The sequence below is a fragment of the Drosophila ficusphila genome, unplaced genomic scaffold, assembly GCF_018152265.1.
Source record: "Drosophila ficusphila isolate 14025-0441.05 unplaced genomic scaffold, ASM1815226v1 contig_198, whole genome shotgun sequence".
Taxonomy (NCBI): Eukaryota; Metazoa; Arthropoda; class Insecta; order Diptera; family Drosophilidae; genus Drosophila; species Drosophila ficusphila.
In genome coordinates this window covers 2,352,227-2,371,616 of record NW_025064092.1, presented here as the reverse complement: position 1 = coordinate 2,371,616, position 19,390 = coordinate 2,352,227, and the positions used below count along the sequence as shown (strand labels likewise).

Here is a 19,390-nt window from a genome sequence, read left to right as displayed (position 1 = left end):
AATGATTATTTTATATTTGCCCCACTTTATTTATTTCAATAACTTATTTTAATTTTATGTTTATGATATATTGTAATAATAATGATTATCTTAAATAATAATACTTTTTATTACTGAGTGCTTTTTTCTCCATTTCTTTAGTGTAAAGAAAAAGCGTAATCCAGGCAAGTGGGAATTGACATCTGTCCACGTCCAAGTCGAACCGAAAACCGAAATCAAACGGTGTTTGGCATTACTCTTTGGACGTCCAGTGCTTATCCGGCCATCAAGCGGAGTCGAAGTCCATCTGGGATCCAAGATCCAAAGACCGAGGCACTTGGATTTGGATTTGGGAGTGTCGCCCGCGGGGACTCGCCTCGAATTCCGCAGCGTAGACAAAGAAGTGTGCATGCCAATCCAGAAGAAAGATCCCAGAGACAGCAGGCCGAAAGCCAAAATGTTTACGTAATCCACTGGCGAATTATTTATGGGAATTATCATGCGTGTTGCATGATCAAGTCAAATGACTGTGTGCAGAACTTTTTGGCACCCAGAAAAAGCGAGGAATGCAATGCGAAGGAATGCTTCGAGAACTGTTCCAAGAAATGCAGAAGAAATGTTCTTTTTTGAGTTTAAGGCCATTTAAAATCGTATAATTAAAGCAAGACATGTTTGCCAACAAAGAATGGATATCCAACTTCTTTTAGAGTTGCTGATAGGCTTTTAATTTCTAAAAATTGAATGCTTATGATTTTAATTTAATTAATTTACTTAAGTAAATAATAATTAAAAAATTAGTTAGTTAGGTAGTAGATATTGTACCTATTTATTGTATTTAATTAACTTGCATTTGATTGTATTGTTATATCCTTATGAATGCCCTCACAAAAAAATAAATTGACTTTAAGCTCAACAGTTGAGCTTATGATAAATGTAATATACAAAACTTTAGGGCTGTCTGCCGCATTCCAAAACTTTGAAGTGTAGACTGGAAGCCTGACAAAAACTAATCCAAAATTATATAAAAATAGGGTGCTAGAACGTAAATAGATTTAATTAAGTTGCATATTCGAATTCAACCCGATTTACTAATTTGCATAAACTTAAACTTTTTTATCAGCTGTTTTCAGCGGTCTTAGCTGATACACGAACCGTAAAACAGCTGAAGCGCCAGAACTCTACAAACTCTCCGCGCGTTTTTTGTCGCGTTAACCAATACTTGCGTTGTCCGAACTTTGTGGCGCTCGGGAAAAATCGGAGGAAATTCATCCGAAGTGCCGGACCGTCGAGTGTCCTTTAAGGCAAAGGATGCTTCGAAATTTGCGCAGTTTGCGTGCGGTTTTCGGAGCAATAGGATGCAGCAGCAGCAGCAGTAAAACCAACGGCCGCCAAAGAAACAGCTTCAGCGGGTTAAATTCTAGAAAGGAGTTGTGAGTCAATAATCTCGCCTTCCTACAACCCACCCCCCTCGTCACCGTCCCCACCATCCCCACCACCCCCTCCTCATCCCTTATCCCACCCCCACCAAAAAAAAAGCCCCATGTGGGAACTTAGTAAATCATCCTGAAATTTGGCGCGTTTCTTGCGCGTTTTTAATGGTTGTTGTTGCCGCTATAAACACAATAACGAACTCAGTTGCGGTTTCTCTCGGTGCATTCCCGTTTCTAGTTTTTTTTTGCTCAATTTTTTGCAGTGTCCACAGTGCTTGAACAATTGAATACCAAATAAACTGAAATTAAGTGAATGGAAAAGCAAAGTATAAACAATTTAAAGTGACTTGAGGGAATCATAAATACAAAGAGGTGTGGAAAGTTCGCTGGTTTTTTTTGGGCTCTGCAAGGACCCTTGGATTACCTTGCGGGGCAACCGAAATCGGGAGGACTCCTTCGCCGGCGGTGAGTCTGAAAATTTAATAAACAAGTGCGCTTGGTGTTAAGTTATTAACCCCTCAGGGGATTCCTTTATTTTGTTTATTTAAATGGGAGGTGTTTTCATAAGAATTTGCTGTTTAGTGTTAAAAAGGTTTGTATATTTATGTATATTTCTTTTATAGTTATATTTATAATTACTGCAGACATAGAAAAGTTTTTAATTTCTAAAGTTTTAAAAGTGTTGCCATTTATACCTAAAAGGGTATTTCCTATTTTTTATTATGTGAATGAAAATATGTGAAAGCATTACGGTTTATTACATCCATTTATTCCATCAAATTTTATGGATTGTTTAATATAACTTTTTTTTAATATTACATTCGAACAGTAAACAATTATTTAATCTCCCCTTATCTGTGTGTTTATTTATTTGCGCAAATATTCTGGGTGTGCCGCATGTGTTTTTGCGCCAGTCACAAACAAATTTGAGATTTATATATTCGCCAAGTTGGCAAGTTTATTTTTTGTGTGTTTGTTTGGGCTTCGGCTTTTTTTTTTTGTGCCGCAAATTAAGGGAAAAGTTCGCTTTATATGGGGATGTATGGGGATTTGTGTATTTATAGATTTTCCTTCCATATCATTACGGCTGCCATTATCAACGCCTTTATTGCGCTTCCGGTTTTGTGCGGCGCCTCTTTTGTGCCCATTTGTTTTTCCACAGCCGCAAACTTTTCCCCCCCGTTTTCCCTCCTTCCATTTTGCGCCCTTTGATGTGCCACAATAGTTGCGAAATGAAGGGTCAAAGGTTGCTGCGGCGGTGCGATGATAAGCGACTTGTTACGATGACCATGATGATGAGCGAATTGAAGGCCTTTGTGCCCCATCCGCCCTGCGGTTTTTGGCCAACTCTCTATGCCATCCATCCCATCCATCCATTTTAAGAACCGGCCAAGCGAACCTTTTTTCGCAGCTCGGGACCAGAGCTGTGAAATCGAATCATTTTGTTGGCTTTATATTTAATTTGCATGGTCTCGTTGAAGGCGAACCACCGAAGGGTTCAAAGGGAAAGTCTTTACCTTCAATTTGAACTCTTTTCTGGCCCGAATTTCCGCAGCAGACTCTTTGGCCGGTTGGCCAAATTAAATAAGGGCAGCAGCAGCAACAGTTTTGCGGTGTTTTTCACAAGAAATGCTACCGGAAAGTATGCCACGAATTTCGGCAAAATATCTCTTTGGGGAGTTTGGGGCCAAACAATGGGGGTGTGGCTATGCGGAACTCACAAAAAACCGAAAGATTGCAGCTTGATTGATGATTGAGAACTCAACTAATGCTTTTGGGTGGAATGGAAGGGACTTTATTGAGTAAATTGGGTTGGCATAGATCTAAAGAATTCAGTGGATTGAGAAGCAGCTTAATCAAAATAGTTGTATTTCGGAAGGATACATGAAAATAGCTTCTGACATTCAAAATGAAGTTTTTAGTATTTTTTTTAAAGAATTCAAATTACTGCCCATTATATTTTTAATGTTTTTTTTTTTGTGGGAGCGTATTATGATAAACCATTTTCCAGTAAAGCATAAAATCCCATTAGATCGCAAACTAAACTTGAGGAAAACCGTGAGCATTAAATATTTCCCAAGAGAAATTCAAGGACGTTCGTCTTTTTCCCCCAGATTCATTTCCTCTTTTCTCTCCTTTATTTTCTCTTTATTATTCCACTTTCTTTTTATTGTTCCAGAGCTCGCATCTTGGCAACACTTTTCACTTCTTTCCTTTTCAATTTTCCTTTACCCGTTCGTATTTCTTTTGCTGTATTGCTGTTGCTTCATTAGTTTCATTGGATTCGCCATTGAGCAATGCAATGCAGCGGCAACAACAACAAGTTAAATTGTTGCTTCTGTCGATTGCGTTATTTCAAATTTCATTTCCATTCAGGATGCCTTGTAGCGACGGGAAAAAATAAACCGAAAGGAAAGGAAGAGAAGATCGAAGCAGGCTGCAACACGGAGATATTGCAGCTGCAGCAGCAATAAGAGGAAAACTAAGAGGCATAGAAACTCCGTCACTCCTTTTCACCCCAATTTTTTTGGGCAGTGCAACAATAACATTGGGCAGCGGTTGAAGCGGCGCTGCAGCCGCATAAAATGGCCGCAGCGACAACGATTGCAGCGGCAATAACAACACCAGCAACATGAGCGCAACCTGCAACAGCTGCAGCAGCAACATTCCGCGGCAACGCCGATAATAACAATGCTGATTATGATTTCGATGTTGATGATGATGCAGACGAAGACGCTGAAGCGGATGATGATGATGATGATGTTGATGACGACGTTGCCGAGCTGCAGTTTCAAGAGCCACAACACAACGCCAAGTGCCAACGAGAATTAAGTGCCAAAGGCAACCGCAACAGCAGTAACAGCAACAGCAGCAACAGCAGCAGCAACAGCAACACAGCAGCAACAGCGAAAAGATTTTTCGCCAGCCAAGCAGAATCAAAACTAAATTTACATAACAAAACACGAGCAGACAAAACAGAAGTGGAAATACCCTAGAAGAATCTCCATTTCTCAGAAGCGAAATCAAAAAACAAAAAAAAAGGAAGGGTAAAAGCAAAACAAGTAGAAAACCCGGCAGCAACATCAGCAGCTGCAACACCGCCGGCAGCAACATGTCGACTACACTGAGCGAAAGGGGGCGTGGCGCCTTCTGGGTGATGCTCCTGCTTGCCACCACATGGGGCGGCGGTGGCTGGGCGGCGCCCACAGTGAGTGGTGCAGCGGTGGTGGTGCAGAACAAGTCGCAATCGCACCACCATTACCACCATTTGGAAATCGGAGTGCAGGGCAATACGCCCACGCTGATGGAGGCGAGCACCACCAGGGGTGGAAAGCATGCACCACCGGTGACTACTAAGGCACCATCAATGCCCAGCAGCAGCAGCACCACCACCACAACCACCGAGTTGCCAAGAGCCACTGAGGAAAACCAGGCGGCTAAACAAGTGTCAACTTTAAAAACAGCTGAAATTGAAATATCTGCAATAAGTTCTACTGAAAGTAGCACCACTGAAGGTGGCTCCACTGAAAGGAGCACCACCGAAGGAAGTAATACTAGAGGAAGCACCACTGAAGGCAGCAGCACCACTGAAAGCAGTAGCACCACTGAAAGAAGCTCCGCAGAAAGGAGTTCTTTAATAACAAGTAGCTCCACTGAAAGTAGTGCCACTGAAAATATCCCCACTGAAAGTAGCACCACTGAGACTACCAGCACCACTGAAAAGCCAACAATAACCACTGAGACTCCGCTAAAATCTACTGAAATTAGCAGCACCACTGAAGCGACCGCTCCATCAAATCAAACAACAGCACCACCCAGTCGAGAAATCCACAAAGAATTGCTGCAGGTGGTGCAGCTTATAGATTTGGAGCTTACGGTGGCTCCGCCTTTGGACAGTGGTCACGATGGCCTCAAGTTGACCAAGAAGAAGCAGCTGCAGCAGCAGCACTTCCCCACCACCACCGTGGCCAGCACCACCATTGAAACGGAAGTGGAGCGGATACCCACCACCAGCAGCACCACTGTTTCCACTGCAAGTGCCAGTAGCAGCACCACTTCAACGGTGACAGAAAGTAGCACCACTTTATCAACTGATAAAGAAAGTAGCACCACCATTTCAAGTGAAACAGAAAGCAGCACCACCATTTCCACAGAGAGTGCAAGTAGCACCACCAGCAGATCACCACCACCCTTGCTGCCCGTTCACAATGGCTACTTGGGACCCATTTTCATGGGCGAGAAAACCTTCAGTGTGGTGCACCCGCTGAAGAAACCACAGCCCGCCAACCACCAGCATGTGGCTTCCATTGAGAGTCAATTGCGAAACGGACGACTGGTGGAGATTTTGGCACCCACTGCGCTGCTGGAGCAGATTTCCCAGACCAGCACCACCCATGCACCACCAGCTGGCTCCGCCTCGGTGCTCTCAACCACCGTTTTCCAAGTGCCCGAACTGCAGACCAGCACCACCCGCTTACCCACCAATAATAATAATAATAATAATAATAATAATAATAATGTTGGTGGCTTGGAGTTGCCTGGTCAACCACGCACGGAATCCAAGATATCGGATATCCAAATCGAAGTCTACGATTCTACAGTGGATTCCATAGTGGCTTCTACGAATTTCCGGGACAACGAGGGCTTCTATGCACCACCCCAGAGCCCCGTGGAGTTGGGCACCACCAAACCACCGCGTGAAATGCCACAGGAAAGATTCACCCAATACGTGATTGATCGCGCGGATGTGTCCACTCAGCCCGCCGGTGGTGCAGGTGGTGCAGGTGGTGCAACGGTGGGTAAACCCGAACCGGCGGCCATCGAGATCCACATAAATGTTTCCGAGGCTTTTGGCAGCGAAAGCGAGGATCTGGAATTCTCCTACAGGCAACCGGAAAAGCAGGGAAAACCCAGCGACGAAATCCTGGTGGTGGAGATAATCGACAGTGGTTCGGATAACAGCAGCTCCGAATCGGGTGGTTCGTCCTCCGCCAGTGGTGAGCACATCAATCCGATCTTCACCTTCCGCAATTCAGACGCCGCCGCTGCACCACCGCCACCCGTGCGACCACCACAATCGGTCCAGGATGCCGATGAGCTGTTTATGGCGGATCTGAAGGACGGCGGTGGTTCAGTGCCACGCCCACCGCCACCACCACCACCGCCGCCGCCGCGAAAGCCGAGCATCGATCGCGATTCGGATACCATATTCTATATATCGAACACCGAGGTGAAGGTGGGCGAGTCGCTGCCCACGGTGGTGCCGGTGGGTGAGCAGCAGCAGCGCAAGTTCCAGCTGGAGAACCAGTTCTTCCCCGCCAGCTACGTAATGGACCAGCACCACCAGCAGCAGCAGCAACAGCAGCCCGAAGAGGATATCATTCTGTCGCCAGTGCACCACAATTCGGATCCCATGAAGATATTCCGCAGTTCCTCCTCCTCCTCCTCTTCTTCTTCTTCGTCGAGTAGCAGTGGCGATGGCGCACCACCGCTGGACGTGACCTATGTGGGTGAGTCGGTGATCGAGGTGGAGCAGCAGCCGCAGGGTTGGAGCAGCACCGCTGCACCGCCGCAGCAGCAGCAGCAGGACATCATCATCCAACCGGCGGTGCTTCCGGACTTGGCCATTGGAGTTCCGGTCATTGGGGAGCTGCCACCACAGATCGAGCTGAAGGAGATCGACTATATGCCCGGTGAACTGGGATTGGGTCAGAGTGGAATCGGAATCTACGAGAACGACATCCAGAGCAACAGCATCGACAGCGAACCGGATGTGATCGAGAGCTCCATTCAGTATGGTGGTGATCTCATTGACGATGGAGCGGGCGGTGGCTTCGATGGCGTGGAGGGTTCGTATCCCTTCGAGAGTCCCTCGCACCGCCAGCTGCAGGTGGGTCGTGGGTTGAGCCACCAGCCGTACCACCCGAAGCCCAACCACCTGCACCGCGAACAGCTTCCGGTGGCCGAGATGGTCAACGCCACGCTGCTCCAGCGGTACGATGGTGGTTCCGGATCGGGATCAGGATCAGGATCTGGATCGGGATCAGGATCGGGATCAGGATCGGGATCGGGATCGGGATCTGCTTCAGCCATGGCTCCTCTGTTGGCCAGCGGAAGTGGCAGGAGCGGTAATGCCACCGCTCTCGCGGAGGATCCCCTCGGCGACTACGATGGTGAGTTGAAGTTAAAGGATCTTTTGGCTCGAATAAATATTTAATTGAATAATATAATTCCTTAAATGTTTTTTCTTATTCGCAGGCTTCTTCAATCTCTTTGCTGTTTCCATGGGTCTAATCATCGTCATTCTGCCCTCAGCCTTGCTGCTTTCCATGTACTGCGCTATCAAGTAAGTAACATTTATTTAGCAAAAAAAAGTTTTATATTTATATTATATGGAAATTATTAAAAGGAACGCGTAGCCAAAGAGCGAAGGAATATAGAAACTATTGTAGGAAAGCGACTTCAACTCACATAGACAAATATTACACTGAGTAGGATTGTTGTCTTCCATAAAAAAAAAAACAAGAAAATAATAGCTATTAAATATAAGGTTTCTACATAAATCGGATAACAGATTTTAAATGGCTTAGGAAAAACTAAATTAAATTACAGTTTACTTTTGGTTATTTAAGTATTGTGAAAAATATATTTCATTGAGTAGGTTAGTAAATTCTGACAATAAATTAAAAGAAAACAAATTTTAGTGCAAGTTATAAAGTCAAATTAAATTTATTTACCAACAAGAAATGGTTGGAAGAAGAGCAACCGTGACCCGTGGAACAACGAAATGTCAGAACTGCCTCCGATTGTTATCGAAGTCCCCTTGAATTGAAGACCAGACCGTCTTCAAACTCAACCCCTCCCCTTCGCAAGTGGGAAAATTGGCATGCTTTGGGGCCAACTGTACCCAGACAGTACGCTCCCTTATCCTTTGCTCCTTAGCCATTTGGCTCAGCTAATTGGTTACGCCTCGTGTGGCGCTTAATCAGCTTAGACGGCAATGTCCCACACAAATCAAAAATAATTGCAAGAAATTGCCAGCGAACACTGACAGCGGTACAAAGAAGGGGGCTAAAACGGAGGAAAGGGGGGAGGGGGGGATGAGCTGGGTGAAAGCCACCTTAAAATAGAAAGACAGCAGATGTGGAAGGGGGTGAAGAGTGGTTTGAGTGGCAGGCAACCCTAATCCTCAGCCGCCAGTGGAAACGCCTGTGCTTTAAAGCCTCTATTTTAAGGATTCCCCATGGCGAAATTCGTTGCCTACTTTGAGGCGAAGAAGCGGGCGCGCGAGATCTACGCATTTGGCGAAAGAATGCACTCAATCTAAAGCAATTTGCCGGGGCAACCACCTGACCTCCGGAATCCGGAAACCTTAACCCACCATTACCAGCAGCCAGCAGCCCAGCAACCACCATTCACCCACCATTCACCGCCCATCGCTGCAGGCGAGGCGTGGCAAATCGCATTTATCAGCTTCATTCGTGGCGTTTTATTTCTCATTCGGATTGCCAGCGACAGACAGCAGAACAGCAACAAAACATTGACAAATCTCTGACGGAGAGTTTGTTGCCGCCTGGTTGGAGGTTCAGTGGGTGGTTCAGCGGGTGGTTCGGTGGGTGGTTCGGTGGGTGGTTCGGTGGGTGGTTCGGTGGGTGGTTCGGTGGGTAATTTGAGAGCGGTGCCAGGGACGCACATCCTTTATCGCCCGCAGTCTGGCCCATACATAAATCTTGGGCACGCCACGAATTGGGTTGAAAGCTGTTGGCGAAGCTGCTGGTTCTCGAGATGTGGATTTATATATAAATACGTGTACAAGCACAGCGACAAAAATAATGAAAACAGAGTTTCTTTTAATTCTTAGTCCCCTTGTTACCTTATTTCCACTTTAGAGGCAATATTATTTAAAATTATCAAAAATATAAGTTGGGGCTTAACTTTCATTTTTTTTGTGTAACACTTTAAATATTTAAAAACAACAGTTTTTTTTCTTAATTATTATTTTCACAAAAACTCGTAAGGCTTAATTAAATTTTATTTTCACTAATATAAATATTAATTTTAAATATATATTTTTATAATATAACATTCTGTTTTATCTTTAGGGCTTATGTTCTGTACATTTATTTTGAAATTTGTGTGCTTGTCAACAGACTGTGTTATTTTAAAGTGACATGGTTTTTATGGCAGTGCACCCATATATTCGCTGGGCACTAAATGCCAAACAAAATGAAGTCGGTGGGTGGTGGAAGGTGAGGAGGGGGTGAAAGCGGGCAACTGGGGAGTGTCGGGTTGATGGGAAGCTGAGAGCAGAGAAAACTGAAGGCGCAACAAATCAACGCGGCGGAATCGAGAATCGGCGCTGCCGGAAACGGAAGTCGCCGCACGCACACACACACATTGGCACACACGCAGAGTGGCACATCCAATGCCACATCCTCGTCCTCGTCCTCATCCTCATCCACGCAGATGATGTAGATGCCAGGAGCTAACAAGGCAGCTGCTTTTGGAAAAGGTGATCCCGACGCCCCGCTCATTTCGCCCCCAAAGATTTTCCCGCTTTTCGTGCCGCAGGAAAAACGCATAAAGCGGCAAATGGCAACCGCAAACGTTGCCAGTTTGTTGCCCAACCTTGTTTTTCCCCCCGCTCGCTCTTTTCCCCCTCCCCCTTCCATAAAACCCAGAAGAAGCTGAAGAAGAAGCAGAAGGTGCCGTGAAAAGCCAGCGTCAAAATAAAAGGAAACACACAATTTATTTGCCTTATTCCCTTCTGCCGGCCAGGACATTGCGGCTGCTTATGTGTGTGTGTGTGTGTGTGTGTGTGTGTGTGTGTGCTTGTATATGTGTGAGTGTGTTGATGTCTGGAAGGAAATTGCACAATAAACTCTTGAGACGAGAAATTAGTTGTGCGTGTGGCTCGTTTCGGCGGCTTCGCAACTTGAAATTTGTTGAGTGCCAATAGCATTACGAGAGCGCCAAAAGGCCCCTTTATTTTTTTTGTTTTTTTTTTCACTTGTTTTTTTTTTGGCAAGGCTCAACCCACAATGGGATTCTCTCGGGAACAAAAGTATGGCCAGATACTCACGCACTCGCCCACGGAACTTTCCCCCGGAAAGTCCTAATATTTATGAAGCTTGCGTTGCCAACTTGAGGAATTTCTGTGCGACTGGCATTAGAGGATTACTTCTGACCTTAAAAATTTGGAGTGGTTTATTTTTCAAGGGGAAACTTGGCCATTTCGGTGTAAACTGGACTGCAATTAGGTGGAATAAAAGTTTCGGCTTTTAAGTAGCATTAAAAAACAATTTTAAAATGTTTTGAAGGGAATAGTTTCAATAGTAAATATAAGTTTGGGTAATTGTTTATTTTGGATAGTATTTACGAGCTTAAACAAAATAAGTGTAATACTATTTTAAGATACTGAGGCAAATAAATTTAAATTAAGGCCTAGGCAGAGAAAGAAATTACAAAGTTAAACAAAGTAATTTTATTTATTTATTCAGATTTTACACCAATAAGTTAAAAGTTTATATAAAGATTTCTAGGACAGCGTAGCTTTCCACAACTCAATCTTTGATGGGAGTGATTATTAAATTCAAGTTTTCCCGTTCAAGTGCGTAGATTTTCGTAATCTGGCTTAGGGGAGAAGCCCTTTTCTTAAAGCCTTTCTTCTAACCGCTTATGAAGTCGGCGTAGGTAATTGCAGGCAGCCACAAAGTAGGCAACAAAATGTTAATTTGCGTCGCGGCATCATTAGAAATGCATTGGATTTTGAAAACTCGGAGCTGCGCGGCGCCAAAAAGCTGCGGCAAGACTTCGACTGCTTAACAACTTTGGCGCCTTTGGCTCAAAGACACTCCATCTCGTTTTCGCACTAACCCCGTCTCTTTTTCTCTTTATCTCTCTCTTCCTTTCTGCTGTGCCACCTATTTTTGCAGGTACGTCATGGGCAAAAACGCAGGATCGGGAGCGGGTGGCGCCCAAGGCGATGACAGCGAACAGGGCCAGGATTCCAAGCACGAGGTGAGTTCATAGCGAAAAGCTGAATGGGGGAAGGTACCCCACACCCTCCACCTCCCCCTTCCCCTCCACCTCCACCTCCCCCTCTTTATTACACGCCCCAAACCATCCGAAGCTCCAACATTCAGAATCCACCATCCATCTGCATCTGCATCTGCCCATCCCATCCAGAATCCTCTGCTTCGCCTGATGGAAATTGAAATTTAAACGCAAGTGCCATCAGAGAGTGTCTTCAACTGTTCGCTTTTCCTCCCCACTTTCCCCCCATTTCCCCGCATTTCCCCCGCCTTTTGGATGCACTCGTCTGCTGCTGCACTTGCTCTCGAGCTCTCGACAAAATTAAACAATGGCGGAAATTTCCGCTGGAAATTTTATTGCGTTCCCGCTGAAACTGAGTGTTGAAAGGCCAAAATTAAAGATGATACTGCGGTTGCCAGCGAATGGAAGGGTCCATAAAAAACTGATGGCTTAAACTGAGGGTTATCCATTCAAAGAGGGTGCCATTTATTCCTTCTCTGCTTTAAAAACCGAAGCTTTCGGATTTCATTCATCAATGATTTGCAAAGGTGTTTAATGAGAGTAGGATTTCTGGAGCGAAATCAGCAAGCAACTGGCCATTAGCTAATTAAATTTGCTTTGATTTTAAAGCAAACATCTAATAAGCTACGATTCACGTTTGTTTAATTACTACTTTAATGGCTATAGTCAGGTTTTATTTAGTATTCAATTATATAAATAGTTTTTAGATATTACGTTAAGCCACAAAAAAGAAAACAGGACATGTATTAAATGTTGTTTGATTGATTCAAGTTGATTTATTCTTAAAATTTCTCCTCAACAATGAAATGGCAAATTATTAACTGAAAGTTTATTAATTGTAAACGAAATTTTCTTTGTTTGATGTATGTATATCTTAAAAGTGAAAATATTATTTGGTTGCGGCACATTTTTGGACACACTTTTTGAAACCAAGATGTAGGTTGAACTGCATGCAGTTTCCTTGCAGCAAAAGTTCAAAAACGAATTTAAACTTCGGGACAAGTACAAATGACAGAAGTTGCGTCTTAAAGTTCTGGCCAAAGGTTAGGGTTCATATTAAAATGGAGCTCGAGTCGGGTCGACTTGGAACAGGAATGAACCGAAATGAATTCCCTTGGCTGGTAATGAAATTTCCATGGCCTTTGATGGTGTGCGTGCGGCCAAAGGGAATGTGTGAAAGAAGTGGAGTGGGTAGGTGCGCGTGTGTGTGTGTGTGTGCGTGAATTGCATTCCAGTTAAGTTTAGAGCCTGCCTTCTCTCTCTCTCTCCCCTCCCCTCCCCTCTTTGTTTCTGTCTCTCTCTCTCTCTCCCCATCTCTGTCTTTCTCACTGTTCGCCTCTTGCAGTCAGAATCGTCGTCATTCTCATCATTTGGCTCGGCATTTGCATCCGCCAGCGCCACTATTTGCACCTTGCCACGCCCCTGCCCCTGCCCCCGAAATTGCCACCACCCCCGGCCCCGTCCGCGCCAAAATCCACGGCGGGTGAATCACCAACAACACCATAAACACCAGCAACACCACCACCCACCGCCCACTCGGGCGAAGGCGAGTCAAGGCCATTTGGTGTCGCCTGGCTTGGAGTGCCTCGAGTTCCGTTTCGAGGGGGCGGAGGGGGTGGTGCAGCAGAAGCACGCGGGTGGTGGTGGTACAGGTGGTACAGGTGGTACAGGTGGTACAGGTGGTAGTGGTGGTGGTGTAGCAGGCACTGCTCCCTGCGGCTCCGTCACCAAGATGACGCTCAAAGATAATCATCTGATTGTTGTCACCGAGGAGCGGCACGTAAGTTCGTTAGCCATCCGATCGGATCATCCGTCGTCCTTTTTGCCCGCCTCTCTTTTGGCCACTTCTGGCCAGGATTCTAGATGTCTTTCCATCTTTTTTTGTCACTCTCACTCTCTCTCTGTCTCGCTCTCTCTTTGTCTTTTGTCCACTTGGAAGAGGGATATTCGTGTGCCTGGTTGTTGTCGTAGTTAGTTTGCTGTGCTTGGTGCCTGTCTATCCCATCATCTCTGCATTGGCCCACACTCAACCTCCGTAAATTCGCGGCAATCTTGGCGACTTTCTTCCCATTCTGATTGACTATATATATATGGTATTCTGTATGAATCGATTGCATCCAACAAAGTAATTTTATACACCTAGAAGACTTTTCTGACTATAAAATGCACAGATTTATTATGTGATTTTAATTTTTATGTGGATGGGTTATTGGTTCTTAACAGATTTTATTGTACTCCAACTTCATCTGAAACTATTTCCTTACCTACCTCCTTACTTATCCCATTACCTACCCCCTTACTTACCATTATTGCGATGTTTTACCAAGACAAATGTTGTACTTTACTGTCCCCTGAAGCTGGCAGTGATTGAGTTATTAAACCATTGTCTTCTAAATCTTAAGTTTTGGTTAGTATTTGACTCACCTTGAGTTTCTGCACTCGGCAGTTTCTGTTTGTGAACTCTTTGTGTTTAAGTGAGTAGTTTATTTGCCGCACTCTGGCCCCCTGACACTTTGGGGGGTGGCAAGCGCCCACTTGTTCATTTGCCCTGGCCTTGAATGTCCTTGGGCTGTGGTCCTGGCACATCAATGGCCACCTGCGGGCCATGAGACAGCGAACGAGGACCGAATTCGAGTCCGAACAACAGCCCGTTGTCGTCTATTTGTCAACTTAAGTGAGCCTGTGTTTGTGTTTCCATATGTGAGTGTGTGTGTGTATGAGCCAGTGTGTATGTGTATCCTTGTGATGGTGGATCCTTGGGGCGCTTGTGTGCCACAAGCATATGCAAATGCAATTTTCGACACTTTCCGCATGGCAGCCAACCGATTTGTCCGCTCTGTCGCCCCACTCCACTTCGTTTTCCCGCATCCTTTCACCACTTTCTCCACTTTCCCCTCCTCCGCTGCTCCGCTGCTCCACTGCTACACTGCTACACTTCTCCACTCCTCCTCGTATGCTCCTTGATGTTGTTGCTGACTGTGTGTGTGTGTGTGTTGTCTGTGAGAAGCCTGCACCTTCTAAATTTTATGCCTGGCAAACTGACCATCTGCACATCGATTTCAATGGGTCTTGATCTCCTTGTTCGCAGGACATTTCGCGAAATGCCCGAGAAACGAAAATGCACACGGACAAGGATGGGGTCTTTGTGGTCGAGGTGGCCCGTGGCATCGATTCGAAGCAGCTGGCCGGAGATCACGCTGGCGTGGCACTGGACTCAACCGAACTGCCCTTCGACAACAAAATGGCGCCCAATGGGGGCATTTGCTAGAGAAGAGTCTGCCGCCCAGCCACGAACAGGTGCAGATCCACGCACCACCGCAGGACTTTGCCGCCGGTCATCCTGCACCACTTCACCTCATCGAGGAGGCCGAGGAGCACGTGACCGAGGATCTTGGCCAGCAAACCAATGAAGCCCCCTCGAATCCTGCTCAAACTGGCCTTTCGCAATCGGATCTTAGTTCGACTTCGTCGGGGGACTCAAATAAGCGATACTCGTACGGCAACCAGGAACTTTACGTCATTGAACAGCCGGGCTATGCCACCAGTTCGCCCACAGCTAAGCCAATTCTGCTGAGTCCCGATCAAAATGAGGGAAAAGAATTTGAGCAAAAGAATCAGGGTTTGGGTAGTCCCGAACAAACTGAGAAGAATTCAAGCCAGGACTCCAAGAAATTGGACGAAGAAGTTGGTAAGCCAGCAGAGATGTTACCAACAGAAGTATCTGAGGTTTTACCAGAGAAAAAATCTGAAATGGAAGTGGAGCCTACACCCAAAACTGAAGTGAAAGTGGAAGCTCTTCCTCCAAAAGATGAAGTTAATCCACCAAAAGAGGAAGTTGTTCTACCAAAAGAGGAGGTTCTTCCACCAAAAGAGGAAGTTCTTCCCACAAATGAGGAAGTTCCTCCCCCAAAAGAGGAGATCCCACCACCAAAAGAGGAGATCCCACCCCCCACAGTAGAAATTTCGCCACCAAAGGAAGAACAACTTCAGATTGATAACCAACCCGAAAAAGATCTAGATGAAAAAGAGCTAGACAACCAAGTTGAATCAAAATCAAAGGAGGAACTACAAATGGATTCCGCACCAGAACCAGTTGAGTCCCACACCGAAAAGGACACCGAACAACCGACCGAATCCCAGCCAGAAGTTGAGATTCAAGACGAACCGGAGGCGGAGAGCAACTACGACAGTCTGATGAGCCTGCCGGCGCCTCCTTCCACGGAGGAGATCAAGGAGCTCGGCGACTACGCGCTGATGGAGTCCAACCAGTTGGACAGCCTGCCGCCGCCACCGCCGCCGCTCCTGGAAGCCACCACCGGTGCACCACCAGCACCACCATCACCACCAGTCATCGTTTCGAATGGCAATGGCAATGGGCAGATCGTCAAGGTCACCGGGGTAACCGGGGTGACCGGGGTGACCTCACCGAGCGGTGATGAGGAGCCGGCCACCCTGACACCCCCCGCCTCGCCGCCCGCCTCACCACCGCCGCCCTCCCAGACATCGACGCAGTATGGCAGCAATGGCTTGACCAACGGCATCCATCCCATGGCCGTCGTCGATGTGAACGGCAGTTAAGAAAGGCCAGGTAAGCACGCCGGGTTAAGCAGCGGCTCCAGATCTCCATCTGGCCATCTGGGCTTTTTTTTCATCGGATCTCATAGAGATCCAACGGGATAACTGACTATCCCATGGAGAAAACTAGCTTGTAAGGATTACTAGGAGTACTGACCCCCCTAAAAAAAAAAAAAAAAAAAAATAAGATGAAACTGTGGCAAAACTTAAATTTAAATATACACTAAATAGAGCGAAACTTTTTCCACTTACTGTTTGTTGATTTTCAAATATAACGAGTAATAACAATTAAATGCGATTAATATAAATAAATCATAATTAATTGTTTGTCTATTTGCAACTGGCAGCCTCTCTTCTCCTCTCTCCCCCCTTGTACCACCCTTTTACCGCCCTTTACCACCCCTTTTTCAACCACCCACCAACCACCTAGCATCCACCATCTACCACCCATCTCTCCTTTCAGCGGGGGAGGTGCGGCTAACGAGTATTTCAATGTCTATAACTACAGTACAGTAAAGCAGAATAACAAAAACCAAAAGCCAAAAAACAACAAAAAAATAAATTGAAAAAGCAAATACGATAGAATCTGCATGCGAACTACATATAAAATAAAGTGAAATGAAGTGAGCGCGATGCAGAGGCAAACCAAAAAAGAGAGGGCGAGGTGCGCAAAAAGAGTAACTACCGATATGTAACGATGCATAATTAATTAGGCTAATTATTTACACACACAACAATGCCAAAACCAGAAAAAGAATTACAAAAACATAAAATATAAAGTAATGCGGAGCGAGCAGCAGAAACCGCAGAAAGGGCATCATTGTAATGAGATTATTTGGTTTTGATTGGCAAGTTCATGGACAGCCAATAACATCAACATCAAAGTGTGTCCTGTGTCCGGATCCCATTTTGAGGTTTGGAGTATAGGGCTTTAATTAGCTGAATCCGGAAGGAAGTCCGTGTTGGTTTCAAGAGCATCAATTGCCTTTTAGGGAGATTATATTGAAATGGATTTCCGATTTAATCGGGTTGGTTTTAACTCACCATAATCAAGCCCTTCCGTTATTGCATAAACATAAACAAATAAATGTCAGCGAAATAATCATTATCCACTTACTCGATTTTAATTTACAATTTCCAGTTCAGGAGGTTAAATATATAGAGGAGGCTATCGATTCCGGACAAAGAACACACCCGAATATCGTTAATATTTCGATATTAGTGTTTCGAAACTCACACAAACAATTCACATGACAAAATCAAATGTGCCGAACTTTTGTAGCAAGCCAACACAATTTACAAAGAGAAACGAACAATTTATACAATGCCAATATGGTGATTACAGCAGAATATATATGTAACCTTTTAAACGATAAAACCAGAATAGTTTTAGTCCTAGTCGATACATATATAGTCGATATATATATGTGTATGTATATTTTTTTCGTGTGTGTGTATGGAGAATTTAGACGAAAAATGGGGACTTCAACTCCAAGCAAATGAGAACTAAATGGCTAACGATAGACATAAGTGAATTGGCAAACTAGACGAATGCAGATCGGTATATTTGCCCCACATTAATGGTATACACACATATATACATCATTGATAAAATATAGAAAAACAGAACCTTAACTCTTTGAAAACCAAAAAAAACTCTTAGAAGTAAAGCCAAAACCAGACGGAATAATAAAAATAAAGCCGAGATCCGTGCACTGCAAGTGGCGCGTTATAGTGTAAGTAGTAGGAATTATCTATGCCCCGGAATATAGTGACGGGGTCGTTTATATATAGGTGGAACATAATCCCTGGCTAACGATTAACCACTTTTGTTGTTTACGTTTGTTCCAATTGTTTTATTGACAATTAAACCCGGTGGTCAAGCAAAGGATGCCAACGAGAAAATATTATGAATATTATAAATGAATAACCCGAAAAAAGGAAACTACTCGTAAATCAAATATAAAAGTTAGGAAGAGCGTGCAGAATTTTTTTTTGGGTCGAACGAAAACAAAAGAAATAAGTAAATGTGATTGTTATTTAACCTTAAGTTATTATTAAAAAAGAAAAAAAAACCTAACTTAAAATGATATGTGTGTGTGTGCGTTTAAGAAAGTAGATGGCCAAACGAAATGAAATAAAGCGAAATGAAACGAAACGAATGGCAATGGAACGCTCAAAAGCAAGGCAAGCGATAAGCGAGCGATAAACGATTAACGATTACCGATTAACGATAGCTGGCAACTAGGCGGGAGCAGGCTAAAAAGAAAAGCGGGAACTTACCCGAAAATAAATGAGAATCCAATATTAAGAACGATTGCAACCGAAACCAAAATGAGAAATACACACGAACAGCAAAGTCAAGCGATTGCATTTTTCCCTGGGCGGGGGCTCTTTACCAGTTTACCAGTTTACCAGTTCGCCAGTTTGGCATTTTGGAATTTTTTAATTTTGTGTGCTCCAGACTCCATCGATTTGCGGGCTGCCATAAAATCGAACAGAGCGGAGCCACTCAGGCGATTCGGTTCGGTTAAAGACCCATAAAGCGCAAGGATCCCCAACTATGGCTGCAATGTGTGCGCAAAGGACGAGCTGCAAAACGGGAGCGCTTGCAAGGAGCAATGGAGCGGAAGCTCCAAGCAGGATGGTCCGAAGGATGGGGTTTAGTAGGGGCGTCTGGCGTGGCAGTCGGAATTGCAGCCGGCACTTGGCCGGACGTTTTGAATTTCAACTGAGCCAAAAGGCTACAGTAGTCACCTACACCCCGCAAGAGCATGCAATGCTACCCTGTAGACTGGATATGGATATGGTATCCAGATTGGATTTCTTGTGATTCTGTAGCTTCTCCAACTTTGATTTGAAAAACTGCAAGAAAAGCTATGGAGGTAAAGAAAATATTTGTAATTTATCACAACAGATGAGACACAAAATAAGGTAAGGTATTATGATAAACATCTTTACAATTATTAAAAATATTTTTTTATTAAACATACAATAATTTTGATCTACAATTGATTTCAAATTATAAAATTAAGTGCTTACGCAGACTTATATTTAAACAAAACACATATTTTATTACTCTGCTATTTAAACATAAACATATCCACATTTTCAGTTTATTCTGTTTGCCAAGGAATTTAAGGCTACTTTACCTTCTTTTATACTTAGTGAGATAATATGCACTGGCTGCTAATTTTCCAGTTAAATTAAATTTCCCACAGTATCCAGCCGACGATTCCCATTCCTTTTCCTATTTTCCCCGGCTTCGTTTCCACTTAATTGCGGAGCAGCTCATGTTGTCTGCTCGTTTCGTTCGGGCTTTAACTTTTTTACTAATTTTAAATGGCGCT

General features: G+C 44.5%; 1 protein-coding gene across 1 annotated transcript; it reads left to right on the top strand.

The window, feature by feature from the left end:
- The first annotated feature begins 1,275 nt into the window (after positions 1-1,275).
- LOC108094673 (serine-rich adhesin for platelets) lies at positions 1,276-18,404 on the top strand. The gene is given in 7 exon segments (XM_017195387.2): positions 1,276-1,409; positions 1,673-1,874; positions 3,786-7,582; positions 7,668-7,755; positions 11,345-11,429; positions 14,554-14,716; positions 14,719-18,404. Coding segments are annotated over 5 exon segments (4,722 nt in total). The 5' UTR covers positions 1,276-1,409; positions 1,673-1,874; positions 3,786-4,521; the 3' UTR covers positions 16,044-18,404.
- The last annotated feature ends 986 nt before the right edge of the window (positions 18,405-19,390 follow it).